General features: G+C 36.5%; 1 protein-coding gene across 1 annotated transcript; it reads left to right on the forward strand.

Moving 5' to 3' along the window:
- The first annotated feature begins 6,405 nt into the window (after positions 1-6,405).
- LOC124615557 lies at positions 6,406-18,352 on the forward strand. Its single transcript, XM_047143532.1, has 3 exons — positions 6,406-6,957; positions 13,470-13,781; positions 17,808-18,352. The coding sequence occupies exons 1-3, from the start codon at positions 6,739-6,741 to the stop codon at positions 18,195-18,197; spliced, it is 921 nt and encodes a 306-aa protein (XP_046999488.1). The 5' UTR covers positions 6,406-6,738; the 3' UTR covers positions 18,198-18,352.
- The last annotated feature ends 1,342 nt before the right edge of the window (positions 18,353-19,694 follow it).

The raw sequence follows: 19,694 nt of genomic DNA on the forward strand, positions 1-19,694 counted from the left end.
TAGTGAGAAGCTTATATATACAAATTACAATTAATACCCAAATGGTTAAAGCTTAAACTTGACTTAGTCTAAGAAATGAACAAAGAGCAGTAAGCAAGCTGCAGCAAGATGCATATCAGATATACATGCTTGAAGTGATAGATTTTATTTTAAGCGAGCACTGCAATATTTATTGTTTTCTCTGTGATTATGTGATTATTGAATCCCTTTCCTAAGTGCAAATCCTATAAGACCCTTGATCCTATCCACTCCCCAGGATCAACTTGTGAAGCTGCACGTGTGCTTGGGAAGTGAGGCACTATGTATAAAAATGAGTAGGTTCGCGATGCGCAAATTGCTTTTGTATTGCGCAATGTAGATTAAATTTTCGACCTCATTAAGGAGTAATTTAAATTCGGTCGACGATCCGCGAGTAGGCCCGCTTTGACCACTTTTTTTTCGATTGTTTGTATTTCTACACGAAATCCAGAGGCGGATTTGCTATTTTCAAATCTGTCCTCGAATTTTCTTTAAAGACAAGCACATACGAGAGAAACTTTGACATAAATGAAGCATCACTCACAAGTCACTAAATAAGATGAGTATTAAAAAATGTATTGGGCCTACAAAATGAATAAGCAAGGGCGATAAAGATTACTGTGAATGAAATTAATTTGTAAAGGAGATTGGAATGAATTTGGGCAAAGAAAAAGGACTATTAATAGCTTACCTGTGACCGTAGGCATAAATGGTAAAAGAAAAGACTAATTAAGAAACAATTGTTCTGATTCAAAGTGGTCAATTACATTGTTTCTCGATTTAAATGAACTCTTGTAAATATTAGTATGTAAATCAACTTGTAAACACAGTGTGATATTATGAAGTGAGAATTTCATCAAATACAACATTCACGCAGATGCTCACCACAGTGCAAGTGAAGTTGTAAAGTTAGACGATTTTCAATGGCAGTATTCTACTGCACCATATGGGTGAAAAATTCATTGATGTGTGCAGTGTGTCATAATCGGTGTCATTCCACACATGCAGTTGCAGTGGTAGCTACCACTTACCTGTGAATCCGTAACTGGATAGTGGACAGGAAGTGATGTGAGGCAGTTTCGGTGGCAGAAGCTCCCTCCAGCAATCTAAAAAGCACAAAGCCACGATCCGACGAACTAAAGCGACGCACGGCACCTCAAACGCGAAATCAACGCTCTGCAAGTAAGCTCCGGTCATGTGTGCGCGCAGACTGAATTTCAAGACTGCTTGCAACACTGGAGCAGCGTTGCCAACCCCAAAAGATAAAATTATGGCATTTTGTATTTAAAATTATCGTTTATTATCTAAAATTATCGTATATTGATAATCTTAAAAAAACAAAAACAATAATGCTGATAATATGATGTACACAATATTTGTTTTCAATCGCGAATGGCAAAGTCTTCTCATCTTTTAAAATTTTTATCCATAAAACCTCCTAATTACGAACCAGAACGTCTCTAATCGCGATGCTAAGTACTAAAAATACGTTCAGAACCAGATAAACTCGGAAGTGTCCAAAGCATCACAGATTTTATGCAAGGAAAATTCGCTAACCCCAATCGAAAAGTAGCACTGGGTACGTAATATAATTAAAAATAATAATATAATTAAACTCACCCTAATAAGCATCGTTGTCGAACTCCACATCAGCGAAATCGGCGTCACTATCCCGATGAGATTCCTTCTTCTTGGCATAAATGTTCGACGTGTTGCACTGGTTGGTTCGAACTGTACACAGTTCTTCGCATGCTGGGAAGTGAGCATTACTGCACTGACTGTACCCGAATGTAACCTATTTCTCAATGGTGTCTTCACTAGATTCATTTTTGAAAAGACCCACTCACAATCAGCACTAGAATGTGGTAAAACTAATATATCTAGCACAAAGATTCCTATTTGGAGGAACTCTTGGTTACCATGAGGGTCCCTAGGTTCTTTATGAACACCCAAAATTCATCCACCTCTTTAGACCGTAGATTTTCGGGATATTATGCATGTGGCAATACTCTCCACTGATCATCAATCATTTGCATAAGCCTTTTGTCTTTTGGAGAAATCCTCTGAACCGACTTTATAAGTGGAACAAGCGTTGACAGCCTTGCAGCATTTTTTGACAATGCTATTTCTGGTGTTAACCAACTCAACATTTTTAGAACAGAATTGTTGAAATCATACCGCTTTTTTTATCTCACAACAAGATACTATAAGAAACTGTTGCACTCTGTAGTAGAAATCAGTCACTTTAGATTTTTGTGAGATGTTTTCAGATTGGCTCAAGAAATCCATCACACCTACACCTAAATACATTTTCGTATAAGGCGCAAGTTGGGCTGGGTTTGCTGGATCTATGTCTGTCAAATCAGTTTTATTGATATAATCAGGAAACATATAGCAGAGAAGGATTTCTTTGTACGTTTTGCACATTCTATCATGCAAAGAGCAAATTACTAATTTCTTGCTTTGAAAATATTGATTCAGAGACACAAATTTCGGTAGAATCCACTCGATAAATATAAAAAATACACGTACAAAGTTGTCCCTGAATGCCTTTGCTAATTGTTCAGCTGCATACAGTCTTTCTTCTTCCCATTTGAAAGTGAAAAATAATTGCAATGCATTCCATTGTTCTAGAATACGTGAAACAACAGTTAACAAAGACAACCATCTTGTTTGGGACGGATGCAGTATCTAGTGAGGTTCGACGTTAAAAAACTGTTGGAATTCCACAAACTGGACTATTCTTTTTGAACTATGCTTAAAGAATGAATATGTATCCCTTGCTGTGTCTTCACACAGTCTTGGTAATTGTTTGGGAGCCTCACTTGCACATAGGTGGAATTAATGACATATACATTTCTGTATAGAAATACCAGGAAAATCTCTTATTATTCAACTAACAACAGAATTATCTTTCCCCATCATTGTGTTGCACCCTTCCGAAGCAAATCCTACTAAATTTTCAGGAGGAATATTATGTACTGACAAGGCTTTACGTACGAGATCGTACAAACGATTAGCAGTGGCACCTTCATGAGCGGCCTCTGCATTTTTCTCGTCAAACAGCTGTAATAACTGCAAAATTTAGTATGTATTTTGGAGCTATCTTCATCAAAATACCGCACACAAATGCATAAATTTTTCGTAGCGGAAATGTTGATAGATTCATCAATTATGAAACTGAACTTTTGTTTCCGTAAAACTTCATTCAGTTCATCCAAATGACATTTACCTATGACATTCTTTATCACGCCTGTGGCTTTTGTTCTACCCAATTGCAAGTTCTCAACTATTTTAGAAAGGCACTTTTAATTACATCTTTTATGTGGTTGGCTGTATTAATAGAGATGTTATGTTCTGCCAAAAATCCTCATAGCAATATTTCAGCCCTCTTGCCCTGCTTATCAAATGCATCAGACGATTTTGATTGTGATGAAAAGTCAAGTTTCTTTTGTAGAGGCCCGACACATTTTACGGCACTTAGTGTTTTTTCCCCTTAGCGTGATTTTTCACTACAGTCAACTCAGCACTGAATTCACATCTTCAAACTTTACACGGAGTTTTATATGCATCATCACTAACATGTTGTAGCCCACCCTTTAAAGATAAATCAGTCAAGCATTCCTTTCTGAACTTTTGTTTCAAACGTTTTAATTTCAACTCACCAAGCAGCCTCAATTTTTCTGTGGGGTCTGTGGAGAATCTACATCACTGTCATCACAAGTATCAATTTAATTTCATTTTAAATCTTCACAAAAATTATCGTAGATTCCGCAATCATCAGCAATGTACTATCGTATATCGTGTTCACGTTGTAATTATCGTATATCGCGATAATTTATCGTATGGTTGGCAACGCTGTGGAGGCGGACAGCCCCCATGCGACGTAATAATGTAAACGTTCAACCGCCAACAGCAGTTGCTGTGCGCTACATTCTGTAGCAAAAAACACATTGACATCCAGTACTGAAAACTTTTTTTGTACGTATTATAAACCTTCTAAGAGACTCTAAGATAGAGAAGTTAGCGTAATTAGTATAATGACTGATTATACACAGAGATAAGTCACGAGGTCACCTCTGAACACTGTTGACATGTAAACTTTAACGAGAGGTCACAATGCGAATGAAAATAAGCACACGAAAATACGTCAAAGGATCCGATCCTCAATATATCCCATCCCACATGTACATAAAATTAGTTTTGTAAGCTATTCTAATATAAGATATTTTATCTGTTTCATATGTGAAATAATTCGGAGAGCCACTCTCGAGCCCTGAAAGTGAAAGATACGGACTTCCTTGTCGAAGCCATCACCAGTGGCTGCTCTACAATCCAAGCCTATCATAAATAGTGTATGTGCGACGAAAATAAATATATAATTAGGTGCGATAACAGACACAGCAATCAACTGACAAGATGATGACAATATAATTAATACAGTCAAAACAGAAAGTTGTGTACCAGTTGTGGTAGTCAAATTACTTTTGCAATGATGAAAAATGAAGTGTGACTCTTTTTCCTTATAAATTTTGTAAATAGGTGTACTTATAACCTTAATTTTAAGAATCATCAAGAAAGACTTAATCCATACAAAGACTGATAGAAAAACAGAACAAATTCACAATGATCTATCGTCAGTAATTACAAATTGTAGCGTTAATTCTTTTATTATGGAATGAGTGTGAAATGAAAACTTTTAATAACCTGTATGTTACACTGGAAAATTACAAATATTCCAATGGGCATGAGGATGAAAGTAATACCTTCAGTATTCCTTCCCTCCTCATGGGAGGCAGTGTAATATTAGTAATTTTCGCATAACAAACATTAATATACGTTCATTAGTACACGCCTGATGGCCTAAAGTTATCGAACAAGTGTAAAGTAAAAGAAATTAACCATCGCATAGCACCGACAGAATCTATTATTCTTTATCTTTGCCGTTCTTGCGTGGTGCCTGTAAATCTCTATGTATATGTATCGATTAATGATATAAAAAAGAATTCTGTTATTTCAAGACAAATGAGGCAATTGGCGCCTCACCATTTACTGTTTGTATTCCATGAATGACGGACGCGGACTTGCTACGTTCTGCAATGTTATTTTATATTTCATGTGAAAATATTGAGTGAATATGCTATTGTTATTTTTCCAATCAGAAAACATGTAGTTTCTTGTAACTGATTACGAACAGACAGCATCAACAGGACATTTTGACTGTTATGCATAAAGTATTTAGCCACAATGGTCATCTACTGTAATTTAATAAGAAAAGCTCATCACCAGAAATTACGATCACGCTGATGGGCCAAACGCAGCATGAGGCAGAAGGAACATTTTCGTTTTTCTATTATTTCTGAACCTTTTTTTTAAATTGTGTAGTGTTGCATTTCTTTTAAAGTCTATAAATCTTCTGGTCCCTTAGTGTTATTCCAGGTATGACTACATCGCGAATATAAAAATGCACGGAAATGATAATGTTTCTCTTATTCAGGTATTTAATGCTCAACATATGTTATTATAATAGTGTAATCAATCCCTGATTCTGTTGCCAAGTGGCCCACCAAAATATTCACTTTTTCGACATTTTTTTAAAATATAAAATAACAATTCTTTTTCTTTTTGCCCCCCAAGAGCAACGCTACAGGTTGTGTGTATTTTTTAATACCACATTATAAAAAAATAAAAGTCTGTCCAAAAAAAAAAAAAAAATTTTTTTGGGGTGGACCACCTTTATCACTTAGGGGTATGAAAAATAGATTACGACCGATTCTCATACCTACCGAACATACCATGTAAAATTTCATCAGAATCGATCGAGCCGTTTCGGAGGAGTATGGCAACTAACACTGTGACACGATAATTTCATATATTAAGATAAGATTCAAGCGAAATCGGAGGACGTTCTTTGCGCTGAGCGACTTCCGCCACCCTTTTACGCAAACTGAGAACTTTCTCTAGTGACGTATATTTTCCAACACATTTTATTCATGCGAACCTGAGAATATTCCCCTTACTTCCGATAATAAATTACATTTTCCGTTTTATTCACGCAACCAAATGCGTGCGAACCTAGTTGTGGGCACTGAGTGCTTCTCACGATCTTCAGCTACGCTTATGCTGGGCATTATGCAGTGCTCTAGTACAGAAATAAAACGCCAGGTGCGCTGTACTAGACACCTTCGTCTCGAGTAACCAATTGAGATAAGTCGATCGTATTAAAAGGGTTTTTAAACGCCAAATGTCAGCTAATTTTAACTATATTGAACTCATTGTAGCACACACACACACAGATATATATTGCTGTTATTTAATGTGTCTGTAAAAGCTCATTCACTATCTGTGAACGAGTGTGCGTACCTTTAATTGAGAGATATCTTAATATTGGTTGTTGCGAGATGTGTATGTACTTTTATTTCTCTACGAACTGGAACTAAATAATATTAGACCTGAAGAAGTAACAACTACGTGTGAGAAACATATTCGATTCCAGCGGGTATATTTGAAAAAAAGATGGCTATGTCACGTCGCAAAAAAAGTAAACTAGACTGGAAATGTGTTTATACTGTATACCGTAGTTGAAGGTAGCTGAGTTCAAGTCTGGCGATTGTTGCTCACCAATTTAAATACTTTTAGTACAATGAGATCAACGTAACACTAGAACTGTAATTATAAAAAATAGATCATTTCGCTGGTTTGGTTATTTGGTGAAGCCAAATGCTGCCTCGATCAAAAATTATTTTACAGGCTGTGAGTCTTGTACTATTTCTGGTGTCTGCAGTTTCATGGTTTTACTGGACAAATAATGACCGGTTTGAACTACGTGACACCAATTCATGTACTAAAGACTGTGTGCCGAACATTGTACACTACATAATATTTGGTAAAAAATCACTTGACTTTATAGCGTATCTGAGTATCCTGTCTGTGTTAAAGGTAAGTATATAGACAAAAGCAATCGTCAATAGGCGATTCTATTTTTTTAATTCGTTTTATTTTTACACAACTATCGTCCGTGACCCAACGTTCTGCACGTACCAGAACACACAAATCAATTCATAGCACAAACATTTTGTAAGAATAATATGTTCACATCGACAGACCTGGACGACTGTTCTGTGGCTAGGTGTACTCAGAATAGTTCAGACATTTCGGAGTTTGTTGCTAACAAATGATTACAATTACAGAAATGTAAGATTACTACTACTACTACTACTAGCACCACTACATGTGTCAGCCCCAGCACCAGTGAGTAAGCAATACATGCACAAGGAAAAACAGTTAATTGTGTGCCACATACTTTTCTAAACAGAAGTCCTCTGCTGCTGCTTATCATCCAAAGATGGTCAAGGTGCTGACAAAGGTTCCTGGTATTTCTAAAAACAGGATTAAGCAAATCATGTTTATGTGAAAAAGAATAAATTACCTATGAATGTTCACGAAATTAAAAACATCACCACATTTATCTGTCTGTTCATGTGCTATAAAAATGTCTAATTGAAATCCATGTTATGTAATAATCCTGCTGCCAAATAAACATTCAGCCATTCAGAGTTCACTTGTCCATATTTTCTTTTTCCTACTGAGATCTGTGTGAAGCAAACAGTCCTTACGCAAGAAAGGATGATAAAGTTACTCACATACACAGTGGTGTCCCCTTATCAATAATTAAATAAAACAAAGGTGATAAGCAAAGCAAGCTGAAAGTTACACAGTTGTGCCCAGATGCATTTCTGTGGTTTATGTATGATACACAGATGTTAATAGATACAAAAATATTGTAGGACTGTTTACTATCTAATACAAATTTTTTGAGTTTAGTGTGTTAACACTGACTTCAGGCTAAGCTACAGATCATCTTGTTTTCAGAACCTTTATTTCACATTCAAATTAATTGGCTTCACTAACACACCCCCTTGTTGTCACCTTCATAGACCTCATGTTACCAAACAGACAAATCATTTTCATCACAACCAACATTTCTGGAAAAGGTAGGAGGGGTGGTGGGTGACATTATGACACACTAGCAATCAAACAAACCTTTCATCAATCTGAAGGTATGTTTCAACGTAACAGTGCTTTACTGTCAAAGTCCTATTGGAGTTGGTATGCCCTTGCCTTCCATCATTTTTAATTCAATTGCCCTGTTATAGAGACAGTATTCAACATGGAATCTGAATCACTATTCAAGTCTGCATTTTCCATGTACACAAAACAGTCGGAAGTGTAAAAGTACCAATAAGTGATGAGAAAAAAAATATATTGCCTGGGTCAGGGGTTGAATATTAAACCTTGTTGTCTAAGCCATCAATCCACACGATGTGAAATTAAAAATTACAAATACAAGATTCCAATAATTATTAACCTTATTGACATTTTGAGAACATCAGACACTATAAATGTCATTTTTTTGGTCTGTTCTCATTTCACTATGAGAGGTGGTGCAGTGGTTGAGATACAGGATTTGCTTTCAAGAGAACAGTTATACAAATCCTCACTTGGCTCTCCAGGTTTCGGTATTCTGTAGTTTACCTGAATCACTTAAGGTAAATGCTACGATGATTATTTGAAAAGTACAAGGCAAATATTTTTCACCACTGTTTGCCTTTTCTAATGACCACGCCACTGGGGTGACATTAAACTTACCTTCTTTTCCTCCTTTTTCCTAATCTGTGGTAATTTAACAAGGAACTTCCTCGGTCAGTTGACCATGTATTCTACCCACCTTCACTTCATTTCCATTTCAGGAATAATTAAGTCTTCCACTCTGGCTTTTTTCCATGAGCCAATTATAGGTCTTTCTTTCCCCACGAACACACACATCACTGTTGCTTGCTGAGCAACCTTCACTTTCAAAAAGATTTTTGTGTTTAATGTCCACATTCACTGCGTGAAGCATTTGTAGACTCAGAGAAAGCTTTTGACAGTGCTGACTGGAATACTCACTTTGAAATTCTGGAGGTACCAAGGGTTAAATACAAGGAACAAAAGGCTATTCGTATCTTGTGCAGAAACCAGACGGCAGTTATAAGAGTCAAGGGGCATGAAAGGAAAGCAGCAGTTGAGAAAGAAGTGAGACAGGATTGTAGTCTAGCCCCTATGTTACTCATTACGTAATTGAGCAAGCTAAAAAGGAAACAAAAGAAAAGTTTAGAATAGGAATTAAACTTCAGGAAGAAGAAATAAAAAACATTGAGAGGTTTGCAGATGACATTGTAATTCTGTCACAGACAGCAAAGGACTTGGAGGAGCAGTTGAGCAGTATGGACAGTGTCTTGAAAGGAGTGTATTAGATGAACATCAACAAAAGCAAAACAAGAATAATGGAATGTAGTCAAATTAAATCACGTGATGCTAAGGGAGTTAAGGAAACAAGATACTTAAAGTAGTAGAATAGTTTTGCTATTTGGGCAGTCAAAGTAGAGAGGATATAAAAAGTAGACTGGCAATTGTAAAAAAAACATTTCTGAAAACATTCGTCTGGAGTGTAGCCACATATGAAAGTGAATCACAAACAAAATAAGCAGTTTAGGCAAAAAGAAAATAAAACCTTTTGAAATGTGGTGCTACAGAAGAATGTTGAAGGTCAGGTGGGTCGGTCATGTAACGTGAGGAGGTACTGAATGGAAATGAAGAGACGAGAAGTTTGTGACAAAACTTGATTAAAAGAAGCGATTGGTTGGCAGGCCACATGCTGAGACATCAAGGGATCACCAGTTTAGTATTGGAGGGAAGTGTGGGAGTTAAAAACTGTAGAGGGAGATAAAATAATATAATGAGAAGGAAAATTTCTACTCACCATATAGCGGAGATGCTGAGTTGTAGACAGGCTCAACGGAAAGACTCACAATTAAAGCTTTCAGCCATTAAGGCCTTCGTCAACAACAACAACAATAATAACACACACACACACACTTGTGTGTTTGATTTTTGCCAGAGGAAGATAACAGATGAATATAATAAGCAGATTGAGAAGGATGTAGGTTGCAGTAAAAAGAATAATGACAGGGTGAAGGAATGCCAAATTTAAGGAAAATAATGAAGTGCATCAATGGAAAACTAAAGGAGGCAGCCCCTTTCAAACTCTCATTCAGTGTGTCAGTCTTGTAAAGAATACATCAACGCTGATTTTTTACAGATGCAGGCATAAACAACCATTTCTAATTCACTGTGACTGCTACAAATGCAAATGTTTTGGACACACTGCCTTGGTATGTATGGGTCAGGTAGTAAAGTGTAGCAATTCCATACATTCCACTTGGGACCTGTGGAATGGTACATTAGCTTATTTGTTTTAGTTGTAAATATTTGTCATGTATTGTTGTTTTTCTGACATGTTCCACATCCAGGAGGACCTCCTCACTACGGATCAATTGGAATGAAAGTAAATCTAATCTAATCTAATCTACAAAAAGCCAGAATGGGATGACTTCATCAGTTGTTTGCAACTCTCCACCTCCGGTACAAATCCACAGATTTTTCAGTGTACACTCAGGATTGGAAGGTACAAAGGATATCTCAGAAATCCACATTTGCTGGGGTGAAAAAGTGTTTACAGCACTGCATCCACCTTCAGTAACTATATCTTTTGCAGTAATGATCAAAATGCTAGAACAAAGAATTAATGACTCAATAAGTTTTACATACTTTAACCATGTATATCTCTGTCTACTGCAGTTCACTAAGAACCTCAGTATTAAGAGAGAGAGCCTTGGTCATGAATCTTGGCATATAGTATTTCAAGTCAAAGGAATGAATAATAAATGGGATGCCTTCCTAGATACATTATCTTATCATCTAAATAATACTATTCCCATCAGAAAGATAAATATTAATAAGGCAATACAGTCTAGACCCGTGGCATTTGATAATTCTACCAAAGAACTGAAAGAAAAAATGGAAGAAATGTATATGATACAAAGAGAGACCAAAAACAAGGAGCACAGGGATAAATACAAACAATACAAGTACCAGTTTTGCAAGCAAGTCACAAGATTGAAGGCTGAAAAGGTCAACTTGAGATTACAAAATTCAGATTGTATCTCCAAGACCTGCTGGTCAATAGTAAACGAAATAAGAGACACTAAAACAAAACTAACAGGTAATATCAACATACAGATATCTAATAACAATATTGATGTCACCAATCCCCAAGAGATCAGTAACTTTTTTAATGACTATTTCATAGATATCATAGAATCTGACTTTCATACCACAGATAAAGTACCTGTTGGAAGTCTTGCTGAGGACAATTCGGAAGCTAATCAACTCCATGAACTTGAAATCAAGGATATTTTGCAGCTCATCAGAGAATGTAAAAACAAAAAATCCGCTGGCTGGGATGAAATTTCTCCATTTTTACTTCAACAGTGCAAAAACAATCTAGCATATCCTTTGGTGCATGTAATAAATAGGTCTTAAAAGAAGGAGTGTTCCCTGACACTAAAATTAGCCATTGTTAAACCTCTCTACAAAAAAGGTGATAAACAACTAGTAGAAAATTACAGAACACTCACTTTAACTTCCGTATTTAGCAAGTTAATTGAAAAAATAATTCTGAAATATATGCTAGAGCATTATAATAAGCACAACATCCTGGGAGATTTTCAGCGTGGCTTCAGAAGTAGTCGTAGCACCGTGACTGCAACACTTCAATTTATGCTGAAAGCTCTTGACAGAATTGATGAAGGCATGCAAGTAGCTGGAGTTTTCCTAGACCTATCAAAAGCTTGTGATAGGGTTGATCATAAGGTACCTTCGTCAAAACTGGTCAGAGATGGCATAAGTAGAAAACTATTGCAGCTCATCACATCATATTTAAAAAACAGAAGACAGTGTACCTCAGTCTCACACAATAATGGAAAGACATTAAAAAGTTATACACCAAGGGTCAGGAATATTAAATTTGGTGTGCCTCAGGGATTGATAATTGGTCCCTTCCTTTTTATATGTTACGTTAGTGACTTCCCAAAGATAGTAAAAAATTATACCTTCGTTACAGTGTATGCAGATGACACTTCAGGCCTTTGTTGGGGAAACGATATTCTTAATTTCGGCATAGAGGTAAAAAAAAAAAATAGCTATTGCAAAGGAAAAGTTTGAAAATGACAATCTAAAAGTCAACTTACAAAAAACAAATATAATCCCCTTCAATGTTGGTGGTTTGCAAACTTGTACTGATTCTCAAGATAGTAATATTTTAGGGAAAATATGCAGTGAGTGTAAATTCCTAGGTATATGCATAGATAGCAAACTACTATGGACACAACAAATTGACAATGTATGTGCAAGGCTATCATATAGTCTATATGTTTTAAGAAGAATAGCTCCATATGTCAATACCCAAACAATGAGGATGATGTATTTTGGTTTAATACATCCATTTCTAGCATATGGTCTTTCATTGTGGGGCAGGGCTTCCAAAACTCGTGTGGACGGAGTATTTAAACTCCAGAAAAGAGCCTTGAGAATATTAGGCAAAAAAGATTCTAGAACATCATGTAAGGGATTGTTTATAGAATTTAAAATTCTTACTATCTATTGTATGTATATGTTTGAAACAACGATATTAAGTGTAGAAGATAAGAAATATACATGTCATAATGCAGAAATTCATGATCATAATACTAGACAAGTACAAAATTACCACATGATACACAGACGAGTGAAAAAAAAAAAAAAAAAAAAAAAAAAAAAAAAAAAAAAAAGTCCATATATTAATGGAGGAAAATACTTCAATGCACTGTCAAATGAACTGAAGGTAATAACTGGAGAGACATTCAAAAAACATCTAAAATCATGGCTCATTGAGCAGTGCTTCTATAGCCTACTGCAGAAACTAAAATGTAAAATATTATTATATCAAATAATTAGGACTACATTCTGAAGTTCCTATTACAAAGTAAAATTAGATTGTATACTGTTGTATTGTACTACCAATTGCTATGCATGTAATTACATCTTTCACAAAAATAAATTACAAAATAAATTAAGAAACAGACACAGTAAAATTCCCTAGCCAGTTTCTTCCCATACTGTTGTTACATGTTCTTAATAAATACTGTTTCTCATTCACTGTTTTTAATATCTCTTCATTTCTTAGTCTGCCCTTTCATTTCAAACTTTCTCTTTCTTCCTCTACATTCATGGTTTGAAAGATCCTGGACACTGCATTTCACATCTTCCCAATGTTTAAGATTATCCAAATGAAACACTTCACTGATCACATTTTTTTTCACCATATTTGAGGATACGTGAGTAATTTTTTTTCTATAAGAATTTCTTTGGTCATTGCAATTCTTATTTTAATTTCCCTGTGACATATCAGTACTCATTATACATCCACATTAATAATAATAAATAATGATAATAGTAATAACATTTTTTCTCAACACACAAATAACAAAATAAAATTTAGCGTTAATTCATACTATGGCTTCCAATTTTAGGTGCAGAAACCAGAGCAGCTCATAATACATTCTGACAGCCCAGATTTTGAAGGGAATTACTGGTTGGCTATTAAGTCAGCACCATTTAATGACACCAGTATCCATGTGTCTCTTCTTGAGCAACCAACACATGTGTTTGGTCAACGATTGAGTTCAGTGTACCATTCTGCAGATGTTGCAAGGATTCAGATACTGATGCAGCATGGAGGAATTTATCTGGACACAGACATGCTTGTTCTACGTTCTCTAGATAGATACAGGAATTCCGAAATGGTTGTTGCATGGCCTTATGGTGAATACATTGGAAATCAGGTACAAAAAATTTATATTGAAACATGTTGTTGGAGTAGATTATCATTTAAATATCATCATTCTAAGATGAAAATTAAATACAGGAAATGAAAGCAAAAAAAATGATGAGAGCACTATTTAGGACTTTTTAATAGTTAAAAACCTATTCCGTGCATACTAAAGTAAATCTGTTTTTTATATAAAGATTAAATATGATAAATGGATGCCATAGTAAATGGAATGTAGTACAAACAAGCAGTAATGGGAAACAATTATGTTGAAAAGTACAACGAGTTTGGAGAGTCCATACACAATATAAGGAGGAGGTGGAGGCACAAACAAGAGGGGGAGGGGAGAGCTGAGAAGGAATTGCTTGAGAAAAATCAGTGAAAGAACAAGAAGATACATACCTAAGGGTGGCTATTTTAAGAGAAAAAAAGAAGTACCAACATTTTATCACACAGACGCTAAACACGCATCGGTGTGGTCAGGGAAGCACTGTTTATGAGCAGCTGTCTGGAGAGGCAGATGCAGGGGTAGGTGAAAAGATTGGGAGACAGAAGTTAGTGGAGGGGGGGGGGGGGGGGGGGGGAGTGAGAGAGAGAGAGAGAGAGAGAGAGAGAGAGAGAGAGAGACACGGACGATAGGGCACAGGGGAGTACAGTGTCAGACCTGGAATGGAATGGAATAGAAAATTGTGAGAGGGAAGGGTGAGGCAAGACAGTGGGAAGGGTTTGTTCAGGGATGTGGGTTAGAGAAAGTTGAGATGAAGTGAACTATGCAAGAAAAATGATATGCTGAAAAAGACAGCTCAATTATATGCAGCTGTTCTGAATTCATAAGTGTTGTATGCAAGATACTGGCTTTGGTAACTGGGTGGTCAAGCTCATACATCAGTAGACAGCTGATAATCTGACATACCTGCATAAAATGGCTGCTCACATAGCCCCAGGTGCCGATATAACATGTAGCGCCCTGCTCACATAGCCCCGCCTCCGAGTGGTTGCTGTTGGACATGGTTTATAGGTATATGCCATAAGTTTTACTCTTGGAGAATGATTTTTGAACTAAGGATGGACAGAAATATTGTGGAGGTTTGGTATGCAACAGAATAACACTCTTATGAATAAAGGTAGAGCTTTGGGTACTATACTTGTCGCTCTAGGCTACCTAAATAGGTAGTCGAAGCCCTAGAGAAGGATACATTTGAGTTTTTCAGTGCCTAGGTGATGAGAGGAGTCTTGATTAGGAAGCAATTGTGGTAGGTTTATTGGTGTCATGGGCAGAAATGATGCAGGAAATCTGTTTGTGGAGCAGGCAGGCAGGGTACTGTCTGTAAAAACTATAAATGAAGGGCAGGGCCACCTTCAAAAAGAGTCATGACATATACCAGCAATATGTGATTGTGTAGTTTTGTACGTTTGTGTGACAGTTAGCAACCATAATTGGCAACCAGAATATTATTTCCATAAGTGGAATACCCCATACTACTCAGTGACTCAGGAATTAATACACCAATGTGAAAATCCGAAGATTTGCATTTGAACAATACATGATAGCACTAAAAAAACTGTGAACTGAAAAGCTGTGAAAGTGACCATGAAAGTAAATAGATACAAGCCAGTCGGTAATAATGTGATACCAAATTCCTTTTCATGACATGTGAGAATCTAGAATGCAAAGAGCCCCTGAATAACCATCTCCCACAAAACAAAAGTAATTTCTGCTGATATCATAATATAATAAATTAGTTCTGAAATTAAGTAACTATTCTTAGGTTTTATCTTTGTTATTCAGTGGTCTTATTTTGATGGCAATTACTGATAGTGTGGAAGGAATATATAATTGTTTTACCGAAGCAGATATGAAAATTTTCTATAGGACGATGTATCTAAGAAACTGACTGCTGTTAAGTCTTTTTAGACCTCCAGATAAGTCTGAGATTAACTTTATCACCATCAGGTATAATTCCATGGAAAACACTCATAATTAAAAAGAAACAAACACTGCCTAGTTTTATTGCATTATGAAGACTTTTTAAAATGATATTCCTAAAGTGTATAGAAGTAGGGTATGTTAAAAATGTTTGTACACATCTTTATATAATTCTGCTTTATAAACTGATGTCAAACAGAAAACACCAGAACCTCTTCCATATATTGGCCAACCAATAAAACATATTTGTGTTACATTTAATAAACATTTTTTCTGGAATATCTAGCATTCGTTCAGTTGGTCGCTCTCCACCAAAAAAATCTTTCCCTTCAAAGTATATAACATCTGACAAATCACCTTTCAGATGCCTTCGACTTTGAGGGAAGTTCTCCTAATTATTGGGATATGAAAAATTCCCTCTCATCTGGTCTTTATGATTCACCTAGCTAAAAACATGTTACTGATTTAATATTTGACTACTGTGCTATGTAAGTGACTGCTCCAGGAATACTGGTATTTCCCCCCCAACCACTCAAAACCTGGAAAATAGTTCCACACACAAAAAAGGAAAAATCATAAGGTTCAACAAGTCCACCCAACTGTATGCAAAATAATAGAAAAAAATTATACTTGAGGAATATCCTTTCTTGAAAGTTGACTCATTACAAACAACACAGCAGTTCGGCTTTCATAAAAATAAATCCATCAATGAGGCTTGCTTTTCATTTATTGACTAGATAATACTTGGGTTTAATGAAAGCCCTATGTGTCTGGCTTTTTGTTGATAGCACAAATGACTTTGATGTAATCAATTACACACTGCACCTATGCTAATGTTCTAGCAGGAGTCTGTAATAAATGGTTTCAGTCTTAGCTATAAAACAGAGGGCAGCTAGTAGGAATAATGGCACATGATAGAATAACAGCCAGTTCACATATAATATCAGACACATCTGGAGCTGCACAGGGCTCAGCATTAGGCACCTTCCTCTTTCCTCACTATTAATGATCTCCCAGAACACCTATCCTCGACATTACCCATGTTATTTGCAGATGATACGAACCTCCTCCTTGTTACATTCCTCCATAGCAGATGAGGACTGACTTAGTTGACAACAGTGCAGGGCTTCTGTACTGCCTCTGTGATTACTTTTTACTTAATATGAAAAAGAAAAACAGCTCATATGTTGTTCTGCCCATCAAAAAACCATACCACCCATATAGAATCATTAGTCATAGACAAGAAAGTTATTGAACAGGTCAGTGAGACTAAATTCCTGGGACTTAGGATATACAACATGCTACAGTGGTGTATCCACGTAGATAAACTGCTTTATAAAGTGAGTAGCCTCAGCTATGCCTTTAGAGTTCTCAGTCAAAGGTATGACTTGACTATCTGTGTACACTGCTCCAGTTAACTTGGTCATCTCATTAGGCATTCCTTTCAGGTGATTGATACAGAAGAAAATATTTTTTATGCAAAAACTCATTGTTAAGATTATGATATGATTACCACCATATACACCTACCAAACCAATCTCCATAGAAATGGGAATCACCTGAGCTGTGCATGTACATCCTAGAGACTGTTTCATTCATAAATAAGACTCTCCATCTCTGTAAAAGAAATAATGATGTACGTGATCACCACACTTGTGGTGATGGTAACATTCATCTGACAAATGAGAGACTGCGTAAATGCAATGACAGTCTGAGCCTGTAACAAGCATACTTGATATTAAGTTACCTTGCTCAGTCAAAAATAATAAGAACTCCTTCAGGAGGAATGTTACCATGTGATGCTTCAGCATTGTTTTTATTCTGGTGTTGAATTTGTGGAGATCAATGTATGTCATGCATATCTTTAATTTTGTCCAAAATGTATTAATATTGGCCAGCCAATTCGGTAACTAATACACTTTTCTCTCTACATCAGACACATATATTTAAAAATGGAGATTCTTGTCTAAAAATTACTGTAACAAACACATATGTATTTGGAAATCAGTACAACAAAAAGGAATATGCTCCTTCAACAATCGCTGTAACTGGTATCCCATTTCGTGAACATGATTTCATGGATAAATAAATAAATTTCTTGTCTTTTTTCAGATCCTCATTGCCAGCAAGAATGCAAGGTTTCTGTCAATGTGGCTTAATAGCTACAGGAGCTATCACCCAAGGGAATGGTACTATAATGCTGGGAAAGTACCAACAGAACAGATATTACAGAAGCATCCTGAGCTAGCTCACCGTGAACATTTCGCATTTGGTGTTACTAATCTGGGTGCCAATCTGTATGGTGCTTCTCCATGGCCACAGTGGAGACTTTTATCTGCAGTTCACTTGTTAAGTAGGCACCCTCCTGCACCACAACATTTAGACGAGAAGTTTGTTCGTACTTATCGCTCTCCATTTGGAGAAATTTCTCGATGGTTATTATACAAACTGAAGCCGAGGGTTGTTATCCCTAGTTCGAATGTCTCTACTGCTTCTGTGTGATTGCTGCCAATATATCTTTTGTACCTAATATTTGAAATGAGAAGCTGTATTTTGCATTGTGGCTTTAATGGAGTGTGAAAACATGGAAGTGATGCCTGGATTTCACTTACAGTTCTATTTTTTGCAAATAAAACAGAATATAGCATTTTTATGTATGCAGCAGTGTATTACTTTAGAAGGTTCAAAAATTAAATAAGAATTAGTAGCAGAACATACTTAGAAGGATATCAAATTTGTGAAATAGAACTGAAGATGAAAGTTGGAGTGATGGATTCAGCTACCAATAAAAACTGAATCTTGAGATTACACAACCCAAAATTTGGTATTTGCCATAAGGGGGAAAAGCAGAAATGGAAAAACTTCAAAGGAAAGGGAAGTTGCAGAAGATCTGAGGTTGAAAAGTAATGCTGCTAGATGCTAGGAGAAATGGGAAATACACTGTAACAAATTATATGACAATAATAGTACAAACGCTTAAATTACTCTGAGGAATTCTAATGATCAACACATTCTTTTCTTATTTCTTCTTTATACTTAACTGTTTGCAGACAGTAGAACTTCAAAGTGACACACATATGCGACACTAGTTTCCAACATAATCACCAAGTCTCTGTAAACAATGGTCAGAACATTCTACCATTCTGCTCCTTCATCATGGAATCATCTGAGAACCACTATTTGAAAGTCCTCTTCATTGAAAAATCTAATTTCCCCCAGATGTTCTTTCAGGTGCCAAAAAGGTGGAAAATGCATGGTGCGAAATCTTGCTTCCTTTCCAATCAGCATTACCCACAACTTTGCAGCGTTGGCCAAACTGTTGGCACTGTCCCATTGTGGCTGGACACAAATTTTTTTTAAAGGGTGGAGCCCATCCATGATGACATCAACATTGTGACCATCTCAATAGATGTACTGTCACCTCCGTATTTGGTAGTTACTAATTGAAGACTTCATGGAATGTGGGACCGTGATGTTATCTGTGGATCTGGTTTGGATTACCCACTAACACGGTCGCATTTAGGAGACAGATAGTGGATGAAAATCTAACAAAGGGTAGCAGTTTCAAGGGCAGAGGGAAAATAGTGCCAACACAAGTGCCAAGGGAGAAAAACCTCTGCGATAGTCTGGTCGGGTGGTAAGAGCAGTAGTAGTTTTCTTGCCATCTGTGTCAGATCCATTCGAGGAGGGGCACTGGTGGGAAGGGCACCTGCAGTCACCTGGGCCACCTGCAGTGTCTGTACCTGTATCATGCCAAGAGCATCATATAAGTGGTCAATTGGTCATAAATTGATCACTGTGTAACCGTTTTGCTTGGGTTTGTTTGCGTTTAGTGTGCTATATGGCTTCCCTGCATTGCCAGTTGGTCGGCTAGTTTACACCTGGCAGTGCCAGTTAATTTCACTGTGTTGCAGAGTTCCACAAGTATTTGTCATTTTTGTGTGTTGGTTTTATCCATAGATGGTTAATTGTCCCTTTGTGGTAGTGATTTTGGGCAGT

Source organism: Schistocerca americana, chromosome 5, assembly GCF_021461395.2.
Source record: "Schistocerca americana isolate TAMUIC-IGC-003095 chromosome 5, iqSchAmer2.1, whole genome shotgun sequence".
NCBI lineage: Eukaryota > Metazoa > Arthropoda > Insecta > Orthoptera > Acrididae > Schistocerca > Schistocerca americana.